This window comes from Notothenia rossii (assembly GCF_949606895.1).
Source record: "Notothenia rossii genome assembly, chromosome: 5".
Taxonomy (NCBI): Eukaryota; Metazoa; Chordata; class Actinopteri; order Perciformes; family Nototheniidae; genus Notothenia; species Notothenia rossii.
In genome coordinates, this window is record NC_136903.1 from 77023741 (window position 1) to 77043727 (window position 19987).

The 19987-nt window shown below is 38.1% G+C and overlaps 1 protein-coding gene across 1 annotated transcript; it reads right to left on the reverse strand.

Annotated features, from left to right (window-relative positions):
* Positions 1-12796: 12796 nt before the first annotated feature.
* mrps16 (mitochondrial ribosomal protein S16) lies at positions 12797-15570 on the reverse strand. Its single transcript, XM_079684524.1, has 4 exons — positions 15412-15570; positions 15140-15170; positions 13616-13882; positions 12797-13294 (listed from the first exon to the last, which is right to left on the reverse strand). The coding sequence occupies exons 2-4, from the start codon at positions 15150-15152 to the stop codon at positions 13164-13166; spliced, it is 411 nt and encodes a 136-aa protein (XP_079540650.1). The 5' UTR covers positions 15153-15170; positions 15412-15570; the 3' UTR covers positions 12797-13163.
* Positions 15571-19987: the final 4417 nt, after the last annotated feature.

Here is a 19987-nt window from a genome sequence, read left to right on the forward strand (position 1 = left end):
TGTTTGTGTTAAATGAGCAGTTAGTAGAGGGGAAGTTGAGCTGTAATCTGATGAAACCTCTGTATTTGTGGTGGATATTAATGTGGTTGAGGATTGCTCACCGTTGAAAGTACTTGTTTCTCCTTTCGATGTAAATATTGGGGTTGACATTGTTGGCTCCATTGTTCCTGTTGGTGTAACAAGCGTAGGAACAGGTGTAGATTGTTGCTCGGTTGATGAGGACATCAATGTTGTAGATGTTTCCTGGCTAGTCGATAGGAATTGTGCGGTGCTGGTCCCCATTGGTGTTGTTTCAAATTTGTGATCAGGAGATGTTTGTATGAAATGAGTAGTTTGTGCATGGGATGTAGAGGGTGAACCTGAGGAACCCTCTGTTTTTGTGGGGGAAGTTATTGTTGTTGCAGATTGCTCACTGTTGGAAGTACTTGTTTCTCCATTCGAGGTGAATGTTGATGTTGACATTGTTGGCTCCATTGTTCCTGTAGGATGGACAGTCACTGGTGTAGATTGTTGCTCCGTTGATGATGACATCAATGTTGTAGATATTTCCTGGCTAGTCGATGGGAACTGTGTATTGATGGTCCCCATTGATGTTGTTTCAGATTTTTGTTCAGGAAATGTTTGTGTTAAATGAGCAGTCAGTGGAGGGGAAGTTGAGCTGGAATCTGAGGAAACCTCTGTATTTATGGGGGAAATTAATGTTGTTGAGGATTGCTCACTGTTGAAAGTACTTGTTTCTCCAGTGGAGGTGAATGTTGATGTTGACATTGTTGTCTCCATTGTTCCTGTTGGATGGACATTCACAGGTGTCGATTTTTGTTCTGTTGAGGAGGATATCACAGTTGTAGATGTTTCCTGGCTACTAACTGGGAGCTTTGTAGGAGATGTTTGTGTTAAATGAGCAGTTAGTGGAGGGGAAGTTGAGCTGTAATCTGATGAAACCTCTGTATTTGTGGTAGAAATTAATGTTGTTGAGGATTGCTCACTGTTGAAAGTACTTCTTTCTCCTTTCGATGTAAATATTGGGGTTGACATTGTTGGCTCCATTGTTTCTGTTGGTGTAACAAGCGTTGTAACAGGTGTAGATTGTTGCTCGGTTGATGAGAACATCAATGTTTTAGATGATTCCTGGCTAGTCGATGGGAATTGTGTGGTGCTGGTCCCCATTGGTGATGTTTCAGATTTGTGATCAGGAGATGTTTGTGTTAAATGAATAGTTTGTGGATGGGATGTAGAGGGTGAACCTGAGGAAACCTCTGTATTTGTGGGGGAAATGAATGTTGTTGCAGATTGATCAGTGTTGGAAGTACTTGTTTCTCCATTCAAGGTGAATGTTGATGTTGACATTGTTGGCTCCATTGTTCCTGTTGGATGGACAGTCACTAGTGTAGATATTTGCTCTGTTGATGAGCACATCAATGTTGTAGATATTTCCTGGCTAGTCGATGGGAACTGGGTGGTGCTGGTCCCCATTGGTGTTGTTTCAGATTTGTGATCAGGAGATGTTTGTGTTAAATGAGCAGTCAGTGGAGGGTAAGTTGAGCTGGAATCTGAGGAAACCTCTGTATTTGTAGGGGAAATTAATGTTGTAGCAGATTGATCAGTCTTGGAAGTACTTGTTTCTCCAGTGGAGGTGAATGTTGATGTTGACATTGTTGGCTCCATTGTTCCTGTTGGATGGACATTCAGAGGTGTAGAGTTTTGTTCTGTTGAGGAGGATATCACAGTTGTAGATGTTTCCTGGCTACTAACTGGGAGCTTTGTAGGAGATGTTTGTGTTAAATGAGCAGTTAGTAGAGGGGAAGTTGAGCTGGAATCTGATGAAACCTCTGTATTTGTGGGGGAAATTAATGTCATTGAGGATTGCTCAACGTTGAAAGTGCTTGTTTCTCCTTTCGATGTAAATATTGGGGTTGACTTTGTTGGCTCCATTGTTCCTGTTGGTGTAACAAGCGTAGTAACAGGTGTAGATTGTTTCTCGGTTGATGAGGACATCAATGTTGTAGATGATTCCTGGCTAGTCGGTGGGAACTGTGTGGTGCTGGTCCCCATTGGTGATGTTTCAGATTTGCCTTCAGGAGATGTTTGTATGACATTAGTAGTTTGTGGATGGGATGTAGAGGGTGAACCTGAGGAAACCTCTGTATTTGTGGGGGAAATGAATGTTGTTGCGGATTGATCATTGTTGGAAGTACTTGTTTCTCCATTCAAGGTCGATGTTGACATTGTTGGCTTCATTGTTCCTGTTGGATGGACAGTCACTAGTGTAGATTGTTGCTCTGTTGATGAGGACATCAATGTTGTAGATGTTTCCTGACTAGTCGATGGGAACGGGATGGTGCTGGTCCCCATTGGTGTTGTTTCAGATTTGTGATCAGGAGATGTTTGTGTTAAATGAGTAGTTAGTGGAGGGTAAGTTGAGCTGGAATCTGATGAAACCTCTGTATTTGTGGTAGAAATTAATGTCATTGAGGATTGCTCACCGTTGAAAGTACTTGTTTCTACTTTCGATGTAAATATTGGGGTTGACATTGTTGGCTCCATTGTTCCTGTTGGTGTAACAAGCGTAGTAACAGGTGTAGATTTTTGCTCTGTTGATGAGGACATCATTGTTGTAGATGTTTCCTGGCTACTAACTGGGAGCTGTTTAGTGCTGGTCCCCATTGGTGTTGTTTCAGATTTGCCTTCAGGAGATGTTTGTATGAAATTAGTAGTTTGTGGATGGGATGTAGAGGGTGAATCTGATGAAAACTCTGTATTTGTGGGGGAAATTAATGTTGTTGAGGATTGCTCACCGTTGAAAGTACTTGTTTCTCCTTTCGATGTAAACATTGGGGTTGACTTTGTTGGCTCCATTGTTCCTGTTGGTGTAACAAGTGTAGTAACAGGTGTAGATTGTTTCTCGGTTGATGAAGACATCAATGTTGTAGATGATTCCTGGCTAGTCGGTGGGAACTGTGTGGTGCTGGTCCCCATTGGTGTTGTTTCAGATTTGCCTTCAGGAGATGTTTGTATGAAATTAGTAGTTTGTGGATGGGATGTAGAGGGTGAACCTGAGGAAACCTCTGTATTTGTGGGGGAAATTAATGTTGTTGAGGATTGCTCACTGTTGAAAGTACTTGTTTCTCCATTCGAGGTGAATGTTGATGTTGACATTGTTGGCTCCATTGTTCCTGTAGGATGGACAGTCACTGGTGTAGATTGTTGCTCCGTTGATGATGACATCAATGTTGTAGATATTTCCTGGCTAGTCGATGGGAACTGTGTATTGATGGTCCCCATTGATGTTGTTTCAGATTTTTGTTCAGGAGATGTTTGTGTTAAATGAGCAGTCAGTGGAGGGGAAGTTGAGCTGGAATCTGAGGAAACCTCTGTATTTATGGGGGAAATTAATGTTGTTGCAGATTGATCAGTCTTGGAAGTACTTGTTTCTCCAGTGGAGGTGAATGTTGATGTTGACATTGTTGGCTCCATTGTTCCTGTTGGATGGACATTCACAGGTGTCGATTTTTGTTCTGTTGAGGAGGATATCACAGTTGTAGATGTTTCTTGGCTACTAACTGGGAGCTTCGTAGGAGATGTTTGTGTTAAATGAGCAGTTAGTGGAGGGGAAGTTGAGCTGTAATCTGATGAAACCTCTGTATTTGTGGTAGAAATTAATGTTGTTGAGGATTGCTCACTGTTGAAAGTACTTCTTTCTCCTTTCGATGTAAATATTGGGGTTGACATTGTTGGCTCCATTGTTTCTGTTGGTGTAACAAGCGTAGTAACAGGTGTAGATTGTTGCTCGGTTGATGAGGACATCAATGTTTTAGATGATTCCTGGCTAGTCGATGGGAATTGTGTGGTGCTGGTCCCCATTGGTGATGTTTCAGATTTGTGATCAGGAGATGTTTGTGTTAAATGAGCAGTTAGAGGAGGGGAAGTTGAGCTGGAATCTGAGGAAACCTCTGTATTTGTAGGGGAAATTAATGTTGTTGCAGATTGATCAGTCTTGGAAGTACTTGTTTCTCCAGTGGAGGTGAATGTTGATGTTGACATTGTTGGCTCCATTGTTCCTGTTGGATGGACATTCAGAGGTGTAGAGTTTTGTTCTGTTGAGGAGGATATCACAGTTGTAGATGTTTCCTGGCTAATAACTGGGAGCTTTGTAGGAGATGTTTGTGTTAAATGAGCAGTTAGTAGAGGGGAAGTTGAGCTGGAATCTGATGAAACCTCTGTATTTGTGGGGGAAATTAATGTCATTGAGGATTGCTCAACGTTGAAAGTGCTTGTTTCTCCTTTCGATGTAAATATTGGGGTTGACTTTGTTGGCTCCATTGTTCCTGTTGGTGTAACAAGCGTAGTAACAGGTGTAGATTGTTTCTCGGTTGATGAGGACATCAATGTTGTAGATGATTCCTGGCTAGTCGGTGGGAACTGTGTGGTGCTGGTCCCCATTGGTGATGTTTCAGATTTGCCTTCAGGAGATGTTTGTATGACATTAGTAGTTTGTGGATGGGATGTAGAGGGTGAACCTGAGGAAACCTCTGTATTTGTGGGGGAAATGAATGTTGTTGCAGATTGATCATTGTTGGAAGTACTTGTTTCTCCATTCAAGGTCAATGTTGATGTTGACATTGTTGGCTCCATTGTTCCTGTTGGATGGACATTCACAGGTGTAGATTTTTGTTCTGTTGAGGAGGATATCACAGTTGTAAATGTTTCCTGGCTACTAACTGGGAGCTTTGTAGGAGATGTTTGTGTAACATGAGCAGTTAATGGAGGGGAAGTTGAGCTGTAATCTGATGAAACCTCTGTATTTGTCGTAGAAATTAATGTCGTTGAGGATTGCTCACTGTTGAAAGTACTTGTATCTCCTTTCGATGACAATATTGGGGTTGACATTGTTAGCTCCATTGTTCCTGTTGGTGTAACAAGCGTAGTAACAGGTGTAGATTGTTGCTCGGTTGATGAGGACATCAATGTTGTAGATGTTTCCTGGCTAGTCGATGGGAACTGTGTGGTGCTGGTCCCCATTGGTGTTGTTTCAGATTTGCCTTCAGGAGATGTTTGTGTTAAATGAGCAGTTAGTAGAGGGGAAGTTGAGCTGTAATCTGATGAAACTTCTGTATTTGTGGGGGAAATTAATGTTGTTGAGGATTGCTCACCGTTGAAAGTACTTGTTTCTCCTTTCGATGTAAACATTGGGGTTGACTTTGTTGGCTCCATTGTTCCTGTTGGTGTAACAAGTGTAGTAACAGGTGTAGATTGTTTCTCGGTTGATGAAGACATCAATGTTGTAGATGATTCCTGGCTAGTCGGTGGGAACTGTGTGGTGCTGGTCCCCATTGGTGTTGTTTCAGATTTGCCTTCAGGAGATGTTTGTATGAAATGAGTAGTTTGTGGATGGGATGTAGAGGGTGAACCTGAGGAACCCTCTGTATTTGTGGGGGAAATGAATGTTGTTGCGGATTGATCATTGTTGGAAGTACTTGTTCCTCCATTCAAGGTCGATGTTGACATTGTTGGCTCCATTGTTCCTGTTGGATGGACAGTCACTAGTGTAGATTGTTGCTCTGTTGATGAGGACATCAATGTTGTAGATGTTTCCTGGCTAGTCGATGGGAACGGGATGGTGCTGGTCCCCATTGGTGTTGTTTCAGATTTGTGATCAGGAGATGTTTGTGTTAAATGAGTAGTTAGTGGAGGGTAAGTTGAGCTGGAATATGATGAAACCTCTGTATTTGTGGTAGAAATTAATGTCATTGAGGATTGCTCACAGTTGAAAGTACTTGTTTCTCCTTTCGATGTAAATATTGGGGTTGACATTGTTGGCTCCATTGTTCCTGTTGGTGTAACAAGCGTAGTAACAGGTGTAGATTTTTGCTCTGTTGATGAGGACATCATTGTTGTAGATGTTTCCTGGCTACTAACTGGGAGCTGTTTAGTGCTGGTCCCCATTGGTGTTGTTTCAGATTTGCCTTCAGGAGATGTTTGTATGAAATGAGTAGTTTGTGGATGGGATGTAGAGGGTGAATCTGATGAAAACTCTGTATTTGTGGGGGGAATTATTGTTGTTGCAGATTGATCAGTGTTGGAAGTACTTGTTTCTCCATTCAAGGTGAATGTTGATGTTGACATTGTTGGCTCCATTGTTCCTGTTGGATGGACATTCACAGGTGTAGATTTTTGTTCTGTTGAGGCGGATATCACAGTTGTAAATGTTTCCTGGCTAATAACTGGGATCTTTGTAGGAGATGTTTGTGTAACATGAGCAGTTAGTAGAGGGGAAGTTGAGCTGTAATCTGATGAAACCTCTGTATTTGTGGTGGATATTAATGTGGTTGAGGATTGCTCAACGTTGAAAGTACTTGTTTCTCCTTTCGATGTAAATATTGGGGTTGACATTGTTGGCTCCATTGTTCCTGTTGGTGTAACAAGCGTAGGAACAGGTGTAGATTGTTGCTCGGTTGATGAGGACATCAATGTTGTAGATGTTTCCTGGCTAGTCGATAGGAACTGTGCGGTGCTGGTCCCCATTGGTGTTGTTTCAAATTTGTGATCAGGAGATGTTTGTATGAAATGAGTAGTTTGTGGATGGGATGTAGAGGGTGAACCTGAGGAACCCTCTGTTTTTGTGGGGGAAGTTATTGTTGTTGCAGATTGCTCACTGTTGGAAGTACTTGTTTCTCCATTCGAGGAGAATGTTGATATTGACATTGTTGGCTCCATTGTTCCTGTTGGATGGACATTCACAGGTGTAGATTTTTGTTCTGTTGAGGAGGATATCACAGTTGTAAATGTTTCCTGGCTACTAACTGGGAGCTTTGTAGGAGATGTTTGTGTTAAATGAGCAGTTAGTGGAGGGGAAGTTGAGCTGTAATCTGATGAAACCTCTGTATTTGTCGTAGAAATTAATGTCGTTGAGGATTGCTCACTGTTGAAAGTACTTGTATCTCCTTTCGATGACAATATTGGGGTTGACATTGTTGGCTCCATTGTTCCTGTTGGTGTAACAAGCGTAGTAACAGGTGTAGATTGTTGCTCTGTTGATGAGGACATCACTGTTGTAGATGTTTCCTGGCTAGTCGATGGGAATTGTGTGGTGCTGGTCCCCATTGGTGTTGTTTCAGATTTGTGATCAGGAGATGTTTGTGTTAAATGAGTAGTTTGTGGATGGGATGTAGAGGGTGAACTTGAGGAACCCTCTGTATTTGTGGGGGAAATTATTGTTGTTGCAGATTGATCAGTGTTGGAAGTACTTGTTTCTCCATTCAAGGTGAATGTTGATGTCGACATTATTGGCTCCATTTCCCCTGTTGTTTTCGTAGTTGTATTAGTTGTAGATAGGGACAATATTTTTGTAGATGATTCCTGGGTAGTCGATGGTAGCTGTTTAGTGCTGGTTCCCATTGGTGTTGTTTCAGATTTGTCTTCAAGAGATATTTGTTTGAAATTAGTAGTTTTTTGTTTGAATGTAGAGTTTGAACCTGTGGAAACCTCTGTATTTGTGGGGGAAATTAATGTTGTTGCGGATTGATCGGTGTTGGAACTTCTTTCTCCTTTCGATGTAAATATTGGGGTTGACATTGTTGGCTCCATTGTTCCTGTTTGTGTAACGAGCGTAGTAAAAGGTGTAGATTGTTGCTCTGTTGATGAGGACATCAATGTTGTAGATTTTTCCTTGCTAGTCGATGGGAGCTGTGTGGTGCTTGTCCCCATTATTGTCGTTTCAGATTTGTGTTCAGTGAATTTCGATGTTGACATTGTTGATTCTATTTCTCCTGTTGTTTTCATAGTTTCATTAGCTGTAGATTGAATCTTCGTTGATGAGGACATTGTTTTTGCAGATTTTTCCTGGCTAGTCAATTGGAGCTGGGTTTGCAAAGTCTCTGGAAATTCATTTAAGATGTTTATCTTTGACAGATTATTTCCTTCACGTTTCCTTGCTGTCAGTGTTTTCCCCCATGTTTCAGCAGGTTTGTCTCTTTTTTCATTTTGATCTCCTGTCATACAAGAGAATAATTGTGTGTAATTCATGTATTTGTCAGTACACATCACAGCAACTGGCATTACCTTTTAAAGTCACGTTTAAACTTAAGTTACTAAGAATTTACAACTTTCTTATATTTTCTTTAAACTACCTCGCAGATATTCAATTTTATGGTTTCAAATGTTTATTTTAAGTGTTGTTTATGTTCATTAGTGCCGAGGCTGGCATTTTAGTCACATTAACTAAAAATCCTGTCCTCCACAATATTAAACAGTTTATATTTTACTTAACCTGGGCAAATATGTGATGACTGTTTATTGATTATATTCTTACAATATTATCGTTCTTTAATTATTAACTGATATGCCATTCAATCTGCAGACAGTATCAGTTATTTCCTTTTCATGTGAATTGTCTCGCTAACATGGAATAAAAAAATAAAAAAACCGAAGTGAACATTGCAAGAACTTATAATCATAGTGACATTCTTTGCAATATTATAAGTTGTGATCTGGATTTTAGACAGTTGTTTGTCATAGTTTTCAAATGCATCCGGGGAAAAAATAAATCCAGTTAAGTCATAGTATAAATAATTGATTAATAAATCACCAAAATATGTTCAATTATTTGTAAAAAATATATATAACTAATATATTGAGACAATTACGCTTCAGTATTGTGTTAGGGTTAATGTGCCTAATAACAGAGAGAAGTAATTTGCTCTGTCTGCATTTATTGCAGTTAAGTGATATTGGTTTGAAGGTTATTTAAAATAACTATTCACTCAAGTGATTAGTAAACTCCCTCTTTCTTTGGAATGAAAAATACAGAAAGCAAACACTTACCTCTTTTTTGTGTAAAGAAAATACAAAATGCCATGAGCAGGATGACCAAAAGCGCAAGGATTATAAAAAAGATGAAAAGCTTCCTCCAGTTACAGGACCACAATTGAATCCACGTTTTCATTTTTACGTGCATTTGGTTAACCGTCCAAACGATGAAAAGATAACAAAATGTCACCTGCTGCTCACTCCATTAATAGGTAGTTGAAGTATGATGAAGAATAATAAGTGAAATGTTCTTTGTTTTTCAGTTCTGCAGTAAGCTTTCAATAATCTCCTCTATTGATGTCTGCAAATTGGAAGTCTAGTTCAATCCTGTTGGCAGTAGTATGCTATATAAACGTTTGTCTATCAGTATCTACGCTGTCATTTATCAGCTGCTAAACTGAGGTTAACTGAAGCAGTACCCTCCCCTCCCTGGGTAAACATTTTTATGTATATTTGCATAGCGCGACAAAGATTTCTGATTTTCCCTGAAACACCAATGACGTTGAAGTTGACTAGGAATGATGCATGAGTGGTTGAGGTGGGGTTTGTGCGTGTGAGACTGTTGTCAAGCCGAGCTGCTCTTTCATCCCCAATAATTAGGTGACATTCAACAAACACTTGAAAGGCTATTGCTGGAATTTTTCATTGAAAATGTTATTTACAAATATATATAAATATTATTATTACACACACACACACACACACACACACACACACACACACACACACACACACACACACACACACACACACACACACACACACACACACACACACACACACACACACACACACACACACACACACACACACACACACACACACATACACATACACACACACACACACACACACACACACACACACACACACACACACACACACACACACACATATATATTTATACTGTATATAGACAATAAATAAAAGTTATTTGTTTTTAGTAATATATTTATGCATTCATTTTTTTTGTTCTCCAAACATACTTAGTGAATTGGATGTTAAATAGTCATAAATAGCAATTAGTATTATATTTGCTTATTGCTTTATTTCTAGTGTTTTTTTCGATCCAATATGTACACGCTATGGTAATAAGCTGGACATAATGCAGAAGGTCAAACAACTCTCATTTAAAGTATGACACATTGAGCAACATATAGGTTCAAGGTTCCATGTTCAAGGCTTTTATTAGTCATACGTGCATAGCTACAGTGTGTTTATGTCGATGGAAATCTTAGCTCACAGGCTCCTCCAAAAGTGCAACATAATAAAACTAAAAAACTGAATAAATAGTGCAAGTAAATACAAAAATAAAATTAAAATAGTGCAATAAGGGTCTATATACAAGTGATTGGAATATTATATATTAGATAGATACTTTGTAAGTTGCAGCCAGATGAATGTTATGGATATTCTTTCAAAAAGTGCAGGTGTTTAACAGTCTCATAGTCCGTATAGTCATTATAATGAAATAGCCAATCTATAAATAGGCTGTTCAACATGATCCCAGCTAAGTTAATAAGCAGTCTCAATAGCAACAGGAAGAAATGAGCTGTGACGAAGTTAAACACAAATACATGTTCTCAATATTGATCTACAAAGGTTTTCCACACCTCTATTTGCATATTAGAAAATCATTTCTGAAATGGCATACAAATAGAAATAACTGCGTATTTCCTCCTCACATTGTCATGCTAGATTGCAATAACTTCTTAAGAGTGCTCAACTTTTTAAAAGGAATTTGAGATCTGACTATGATTCCCCAGCAATATGCTGACATTTGTAATCACAATTGTATTTGGGACCCAGTGCACGAACAGGCCAAAGAATCGGAACGACATTATTTTACACTGCTTAAGAAGAATCAAGCAACATCAAAAGCGGGAAGTGTTGTTTATGATTAACTTTCAAAAGTCACCTGGAGGGAGGGTGTTGTCAAGTTCGTTTTGGCTCAAATTAGTCTTTTTATCATTAACTGATTGAAGCTAATCATACTTGTGGTTTGAATAGGCCTGTTCAAGATAAAAATAACAAGTGTACAAGAAAATGCTTGTGACAGGCACATTAGACAGCAGTTCATGTATAATGCGGAAAGAAAAAAGTATTTAGTCAGCCACCAATTGTGCAAGTTCTCCCACTTAAAAAGATGAGAGGCCTGTAATTTTCATCCTAGGTATACCTCAACTATGAGAGACAAAATGAGAAAAAAAAAATCCAGAAAATCACATTGTCTGATTTTTAAAGACTTTATTTGCAAATGATGGTGGAAAATAAGTATTTGGTCAATAACAAAAGTTCATCTCAATACTTTGTTATATACCCTTTGTTGGCAATGACAGAGGTCAAACGTTTTCTGTAAGTCTTCACAAGGTTTTCACACACTGTTGCTGGTAACGGTGTGTTTGGGATCATTGTCATGCTGAAAGACCCAGCCACGTTTCATCTTCAATGCCCTTGCTGATGGAAGGAGGTTGTCACTCAAAATCTCACGATATATGGCCCCATTCATTCTTTCCTTTACACGGATCAGTCGTCCTGGTCCCTTTGCAGAAAAACAGCCCCAAAGCATGATGCTTCCATCTCCATGTTTCACAGTAGGTATGGTGTTCTTTGGATGCAACTCAGCATTCTTTCTCCTCCAAACACGTCTAGTTGAGTTTTTACCAAAAAGTTCTATTTTGGTTTCATCTGACCATATGACATTCTCCCAATCCTCTTCTGGATCATCTAAATGCTCTCTAGCAAACTTCAGACGGGCCTGGACATGTACTGGCTTAAACAGGGGGACACGTCTGGCACTGCAGGATTTGAGTCCCTGGCGGCGTAGTGTGTTACTGATGGTAGCCTTTGTTACTTTGGTCCCAGCTCTCTGCAGGTCATTGACTAGGTCCCCCCGTGTGGTTCTGCGATTTTTGCTCACCGTTCTTGTGATCATTTTGACCCCACGGGGTGAGATCTTGCGTGGAGCTCCAGATTGAGGGAGATTATCAGTGGTCTCGTATGTCTTCCATTTTCTAATAATTGCTCCCACAGTTGATTTCTTCACACCAAGCTGCTTACCTATTGCAGATTCAGTCTTCCCAGCCTGGTGCAGGTCTACAATTTAGTTTCTGGTGTCCTTTGACAGCTCTTTGGTCTTGGCCATAGTGGAGTTTGGAGTGTGACTGTTTGAGGTTGTGGACAGGTGTCTTTTATACTGATGACGAGTTCAAACAGGTGCCATTAATACAGTTAACAAGTGGAGGACAGAGGAGGCTCTTAAAGAAGAAGTTACAGGTCTGAGAGCCAGAAATCTTGTTTTTTTGTAGGTGACCAAATACTTATTTTACACCATAATTTGCAAATAAATTCTTTAAAAATCAGACAATGTGATTTTCTGGATTTATTTTTCTCATTTTGTCTCTCATAGTTGAGGTATACCTAGGATGAAAATTACAGGCCTCTCATCTTTTTAAGTGGGAGAACTTGCACAATTGGTGGCTGACTAAATACTTTTTTGCCTCACTGTATGGTGTTAATGTTTGTTTGCCTTTCTGCCAAAGGTTTAAGAAAAGATAACATACATGTAGAGTTGTCTGCAAGCTTTTTTGTACAATAAGGTATACATAATAAGTTAGAGCATAACGGGTGGTTCCTTAATTTGACTTTAACTGAGATATGTCACAAAGCAGTTGGAAACAGTAAAAACATAATTGACTGCATAATCCCCAAATGATTGTTAAACATTGAATTACTTCTGTAAGAGTCATTTTCTACTTTACAAATGGTTTCGATTTTACGCAATTCAGTCTAAGGGTGGGGAATTTTCTACTATGCCAAAAGGGGAACTAAATACCATAAAGCAGGCCAATAAACATATCAGGAAACCCACCCTCTTTTCTTGTCTTAGACATTAATTACGTTCATTATTGATTTACTGACGTTCACTAATGATTCATGTGTGCACATTCAAATATATACAGGCCAAAGAAAAGAACACAGACAAAAGAAGTAGAAATAATTGAACAGTTTATGATTCAGGTTCGAAGTAAACAAAACAACCTAAATGTCCGTAATGCTTTTGAAAGTGCTAAGACAGAGAATGATGGAAAAAAGCTGTTACTTCTCCGAAACCAAAACAAAATATTGAAATACTTTATTGAAGTCAAATAAACAGAACATTCACAAACTGTCTGTTGTAGCATTCCATTCATTAACATCATCCATAGCTATTTAATTTGATCCAGAATCAGTTTGAATATGAATTTTTCAAAGCTGCCATCAAAACAACTATAAATACAACATTTTCTGAGCAGCCCACCCAAAAAGTAAGGAAACAAATAGATCAGTTCTCTCTTTTCAGTCCCAAGCTTTAAATCTCACACTTCGGCCTCTTTCCCTCCCTCCGGCAGACCATCCTCTGTTCCTGCTGCTGTCAATTCGGTTTGGGCTCTTTGGCGCTCGGCGTCTGTTATGGTCATCGGGTGCAGAGGGAAAAATCCTGCCAACCCTGCGGAGAGAAAAGAAGACGATAATTTTTCCAACAATCTCTTGCAGAGACATTGCCAAAATCATAATAGTACTAGACAGTAGTCATTCCTTAAGGTAGAAGATACTACACTTAACAAGAATTCATAAAAAAAAGGGTCAACACAAAGACATATATTTTTAGATGAGTACTGCCTTAAAGGTGTAGGCACTCATAAAAGTTATGTATGGACTTTTCTGATCAAACAAATTAGTATGAGCAGCACGGTTCTTCTAAGACAGACATACTATTGTGGAGTGTTGATCCACCTTTAAAGAGAATGCTTACTTAGTTAATACACACCTAGAAGTTTGGCAACTGGCTTTGTAGTGTGGGCTCCACAGCCGATCCAGTACTTGATGCGGTCGAAGTTGAGGCTGACAAGTTTCTCGTTGCAGATGTTTGGGAGAGGGTCGTAGGAACCAAGCTGCTCCAAATATTTACCATCTCTTGCCCTTTTGTTGTAAGCTGCCACAATGCGGTAAAAGGGTCTGTTAGCTTGTTTGTGGCCTGCAAGAGCAAATCGGAGGACAACGTAACCCCCATGATACTTCTTCAGCAGGATCGATGCTGCAGAAGGAAATAAGCACAGTCAAGCATTGTCAAATACCAGTATTGATGTAAATAGGGTGGACTAAATGTAAGACAAATATCTCTGGATACAGCAAGACTAATCAGAAGCACACAAAACTCTGCTTCATAAAACGACCATTGAGTTAAGGTACAGTATGTTTGATAAATCAATTAGTTTTAGTGTGGATATTCAACAGACATTCACTCCTGTTTTATTTTTCAGTTCACACACTGTCCGTAGTCAGAGGACAGTTAGCGCACATCCAAGGCCCTTGTTCGTTACCACAGTGATCATCAATAAATTACAGTTTGAATGCCACAAAACCACTGTTATTTTCAATACCTATGTGCTAACTTGTAAATATGATTAAAAATGATGCTAATTTTATTTTAAATAAATAACATCGTAAGTGGCACACATGTTTCATTACTGATAATTAATTGGTTTAACCAAAATATTTTAATGAAAGACCACTTTCAAGGTCATGCTACCTATCGAATCCAAAATCTATACTACTATACTATACTATACTATATACACAACACTGGACAAGTGAGACACACCTGTTTTAATACGATTTTAGGGCTTTTTCTATTTTGTGAATATGTTATGAACATCCAGCAGTTTCTTTATTAAGAAGGCAAATGTCCTTTAAATAGCTGCCAAATAACTACAAATCAATGCAGCATTACATTACTTCACTGGGTAAGTAGAGCACACCTCTTTTTATTGGATTTAAGCCACCCTTCTCATTTATGTAATTTGTTTTGCTTCATGTTACCTATTGACTCCAAATCTATACCATGCTATAACTACACTGGACAAATTACACAAAAACGTTTTTGATTTGATCTTTTTCTATTTTAGAAGAGTATTTCTATTAAGAAATTAAGCAATTCTACATTTTCAACTTTCCATGTCATATGACCATATTGCATTTTAGTATACCTTCAATTTTGTACTAACACATTTTTAAATCATGCCTAAAGTAAATCCCATATGACATTCTGACATTTAAGTGTGACAAATTACTTCAATTTCTAATAACACAATATTTGCAACTGGCACAACAAGTACCGTCTCGATAAATAAAGTCTTATCTTATCTCTGCTGATTCTCTTTCTATTTATGTGACTACACCTATCCCACATGTTATGATTGCTTGTGTTGCTGAAATCCAGCCCCAGGCCCTGCTGCCACAAGAAAAAAACATTAAAGACATCATGAAGAGCCTGTTCACACTGTATACTCACATAAATGAACCATGGTGCTTGCTGGAATATCCTGCAACAAACGAAAAGTTACCTTTAAACCAATGTGTATAAACTATGTTTCTAAACAATGCCAGCAATCAGTCTGATACTGTCATACATTAATTACATATCCGATTAGTCTGAAACATCATGTATTTCTACAGTAGGGCTAACGTTATGTAGGTGTTGCTAAAAGCTAACTTGTACAGCAAAGAGCATCTCCTGTTTCAACACTACGCAGTTTAAAAATAAGCAAAGAATGAACAACATACCTCAACGGATGTTGAACGAAGTAAAGCACAATGTTCCTAAATGTCGGTCCCTTTTTTTAAATCGCTAGATCAACGTTAACAACTCTATGTTTTCAGCAGCAGAAGAGCAGTGTGACATTTGTCAGGGGGCCGCCATGTTTAAACAGGAAGTGACGTAGTGGCCTCAACGTCATTGCATTGACACCAGATGGCGGTGTTGCACTTCTCTAAACTAAGGACGCTTGATGTGAACGCTTTTGCCTCAGAGTGAAATATGTCAATGAAACAATGAAAATACTTTTAAATAATTTATCTCAGCCTTGAAAATATCCCTCAAATTGGAAAAAGTATCCAATCTCACATTGACATTGGTTTCACCATATATCATCCAATCATTATATTGTTATAATGATTATAATCATTGTATAATCATTGTATAATCACCATCATGATAATGGTAATGCTGAAAACAACAAGCTTCTTTCATACAAATACTGGGCTATAATTATAGACCATCTGCTGTCATGGAAATATCATATAAGAGAAGATAAAATAAGATAGAACTTCATTGATCGCAATTTGGGAAATCTTAACATGACATTTCCATGCAATGTTTTTACTATAGTTATACTAGTGGTAAACTTGTTCTTCAATTTAAATACAACACTGCTTAACCAAAGATAATATGATAACATATTGTAGGTCGGCTCCATAGGGAACTCTATGAATCAACCCACCATCATAACATAAATCAGATCTGACAACAAAATTGTCTCCGACTAAAACCATATCCTAAACAGTGAATTCAAATTTTTACTATCAAAATGCAGGAATTCAACATTTTATACGGTTAGGTTGAAAACTTTTGTGCACCAGTCAATACTTAAATGAAATATAAAAACGTAATACCATGTGCAAAGTGCGTTACATTTCAAAAGTTAAGCCTTACACATTAACAGAATCCAAATGACTTAATTGATTCCCAGGGAAATTGGTTGATAGGTTTGACTCATATATAAAGCCAGTTATGATGTACAATTAGAAGAGACGTTCCTTTAGTTGATTAAAGACTTCTATTCAATTCAAGAAAAAAAAATTTGTCGTAAAAATATATATAGGCCTACTGTTTCCATTCATATTCCTAATTACATTAAAGTGTTGTATGCTTATATTATAATCATATGTTTGCTACTACAGGATGCTTTTGTATTATTATTATCATTATTAATATTGGCACTTTTAACTCTTTGCGGTGGAGCTACAGTAACTTAAACCTGTATTTACATGATATTACCCTACATTTAGTGTATAATGTAGTGCACAACGGGAATGCTAAAGAAAAGTTAAATCAAATAACCTAATTACAGTACATTCAATTTACCAAATGCGTTTTAAAAAGTAATGATTTATTTGCTTTTGATGATAAGCAAAACACACATTTTAAGTTCTAAAGCTTTTTAAAAGTGTATTCTATTGCATTCAATATAAGTCTCAGTGGTGGGATAAAGCTTTCCTTCATACCGCTTTCAGACAATGCAATCAGCACTGCATCTAGTAGACTGCACATACCAAGACCCACAATTCTCTTATTCATCCATGCTAAATGTTAATATTATACTAAATCTGATTTGCAATAACTGAAATCTAAGGTTCATTCGATGTAAAGGATTGTCAAATTGTATTGGATCTTATCTTATCCTGTATGTGTATAATATAACTGATATGTATCTAAATGAAATTATTCAAATACATGAATATCACAGTATCAACATTTAGTAAATGTATTTGAGCCAGTACAAATATAATATCATAATTATGATGAACATCACATTTAAAAATATGACTTTGTAAACATTATGATCTGTTGCTACGCTCTCTGGTTACAACTGTCAGACAGGCCATGATTCACCTTCTCTGGTTACATCGGCAACACATTGAGTTTTAAATTAGTTTCCACTGTCGACCACAGCAGAGATGAAACACTGATTTCCTAAGAGCATTCGTGAATTCAGGGGTCATTGCGTTGCCTGATGTCGTCCGAGTGCACAGAGATTTCTGCCCACTGAGAGCCCGACTCCCCCCCCTCCACACACACACACACACACACACACACACACACACACACACACACACACACACACACACACACACACACACACACACACACACACACACACACACACACACACACACACACACACAGTCATGGAACATGATGATTTCACACTTCTGTTGTGTAAAGCTTGTTTTTCTGTGTGTGTGTGACAAACACATGGTTTTCTGTGAGGAGAGGTCACTGAAGACACAATAGAGATGGGCCCTTGTTTGTCATTTTGAAACTATCCCACTGTCCCTGCGTGACTCCTCATATATAAAGCTAGTTATGACTTATAGATTGAATAAAATATGCATTACATAAGAATATTTATGAAATGAATACTTATTTTCAATTAACTTATCAAGCTCTCATTTGACCCAAATTATGCTTTTAGTGAAGAATTCATACAAGGTTGCCCCTTTACACATTACAATGTATTCCCTAACTAACGTATCTTGTTATCCATCTTCAATTATGACATATTTATACACAGCTCTGTAGCTGTGATGTTTCTGCACGTTATATTACAATTTTCAAGGGAAACATGACACATAACAAGACAAAATGCTTTAATTAACAACATCAGAAGCACTTCATACTACACGTTATTTAAAGCTAATCCACTTGAGTTATTTTATCACACTATCCAAACACTCACACACATACAAGCGTGTTAGTTTAGAGAGAGTTGAAAATGTTGTCAGTTTGGTCTGTCACAGAAATCATTCCAGTAAACCAAATGACCAACATTACACAACATGTTTGGTTCTCAAAAACCAGGGCTGATATTTCAAGAGGAAAGGATCATCATTGAGTTGACCACGTTTTTCGGCGGAGAAATCAGAAAATGAATGGGCGCTTTACACAGCTAGGAAGCAAACAAAATTCATCTTACATGGTGAATCGGCAATGCGTGATTATCTGAACGGTGACATTGATTCTAGTTGTGGCTCACTCTCTCGTGAGGACCCCATGCTCTTTGGGATACCAAGACGAGTTGTTCCTCCTCTAATCATCTGTGACAGCTCAGTTAGAGACGCTCAGATGACCAGATATTTTACTAGGAAAAACCAAGAGAAGTCTGCTTTAAACGTAGAAAGCTGCTCCAGACATTGTAGTCAAAGATGTCTGAGTATAATTTGATTATGTGGAAGAAAAAGAAAATGCCACTTTCATCTTATAAACATAGAGCCTGATCTAACATTGTGCACTTATAAAACAGAAGCTCTCACTACCTCTTTAGCTGAATCAAAATCAAAACCATATTCAAAATCATTGTAAAGCCATGGGTTTGTTAAATAGTCACAAAAAGATATTGTCGCGAAAGTTAGAAATAGTTTTAACAAATGACAACTGCTATCTCTAAATATGAGATATGGGATCCAATAGTTAGAAAGAAGTGTAAATGTTGATTGTTTGAGAACTTTTGGCAATATAGTACGTCAGATACTATGAGTGAATGGTGCAAATTAAAGGGGTTAAAGGATTGAAGGCCTTCAACTTTAGGTGGACAGTTGGATGAGAAGGTGTATACCCTTCTCATATCAAAAGTTCAATATTATGTTACAGCCAGCATTCATTTGTTTACTATCAATATCAAATATCATCTATACTGAAGCTATTGGAGTACCTCAAGGAAACCCCCATGAACACTGCAAACATTAAATGGCCAAGATACCAAATGATTCAGATAACAATACAGGAGGCTATAGGAAATGTCTCGGACCTGATCAAAAATTAAAAGACACAAAGTTAAATTTTCATTTCTTATCTGTGGAACATTGAAATACCACATAAAAACCAACAGGGATCAAACATTAGTCCTGTGTTAACCACTCAGTCACCCCAAACTCTTGAACGCATTAATGATTAAACTATTTCATGCTACTTACTTCTGACGGCCATCTCTACACCAAGTAATACATTGTCTAAGGTAGATTATCACTGAAATAGCCGATCAAACTGCAAATTTACACCAAATGAGGTTTTAAGTTTGTTGTTTTAAGTTTATTTCTTTAAAAGGAACAGCATATGCGTAAGATTCTCAAGCTTGATTAGTCAGAATAATAGATCTTTTCAATCACAGGCGCCGTGTGACTTCTAGTCTGTGAGCTCTTTGTGATGCCCCGTGCTTTTTTAAGCATCTGTGTCCATCTTGAGCAGAGATAGACGTTATGGTTGCAGAGAGCACCTAATGGAAAGACAGGATTCAGTCACAGATGGGGGGTCAAGTGATCTCCCTTCTCTGCAAGGACCTTTCAGATGGTTGTGGGGAAACTAATTGCAATAGCATGCTAAATGGAGGCATTACTTTTATCTTCATTAACAAAGAGACTTTTTATTTTTTCTTACATTTTTTTCCTGCAGGATTTTTCTTGCAGCCCCTGATTAAAGCAAAAATGATCTGTGTACATTGAAAGGCATGTGGTTGCTTGAATTGGTCAACAAATCAGTACATTTTGTGGGTGATACACAACCTATTTTATCAGACAGTATTGC

What these genes read in the sequence shown, in the direction of transcription:
- mrps16 (XM_079684524.1), bottom strand. An exon ending in GCCAGTTGCCAAACTTCTAG is followed by an intron (nt 13,295 to 13,615) that starts GTGTGTATTAAC and finishes TTCTCTCCGCAG; the next exon opens with GGTTGGCAGGATTTTTCCCT.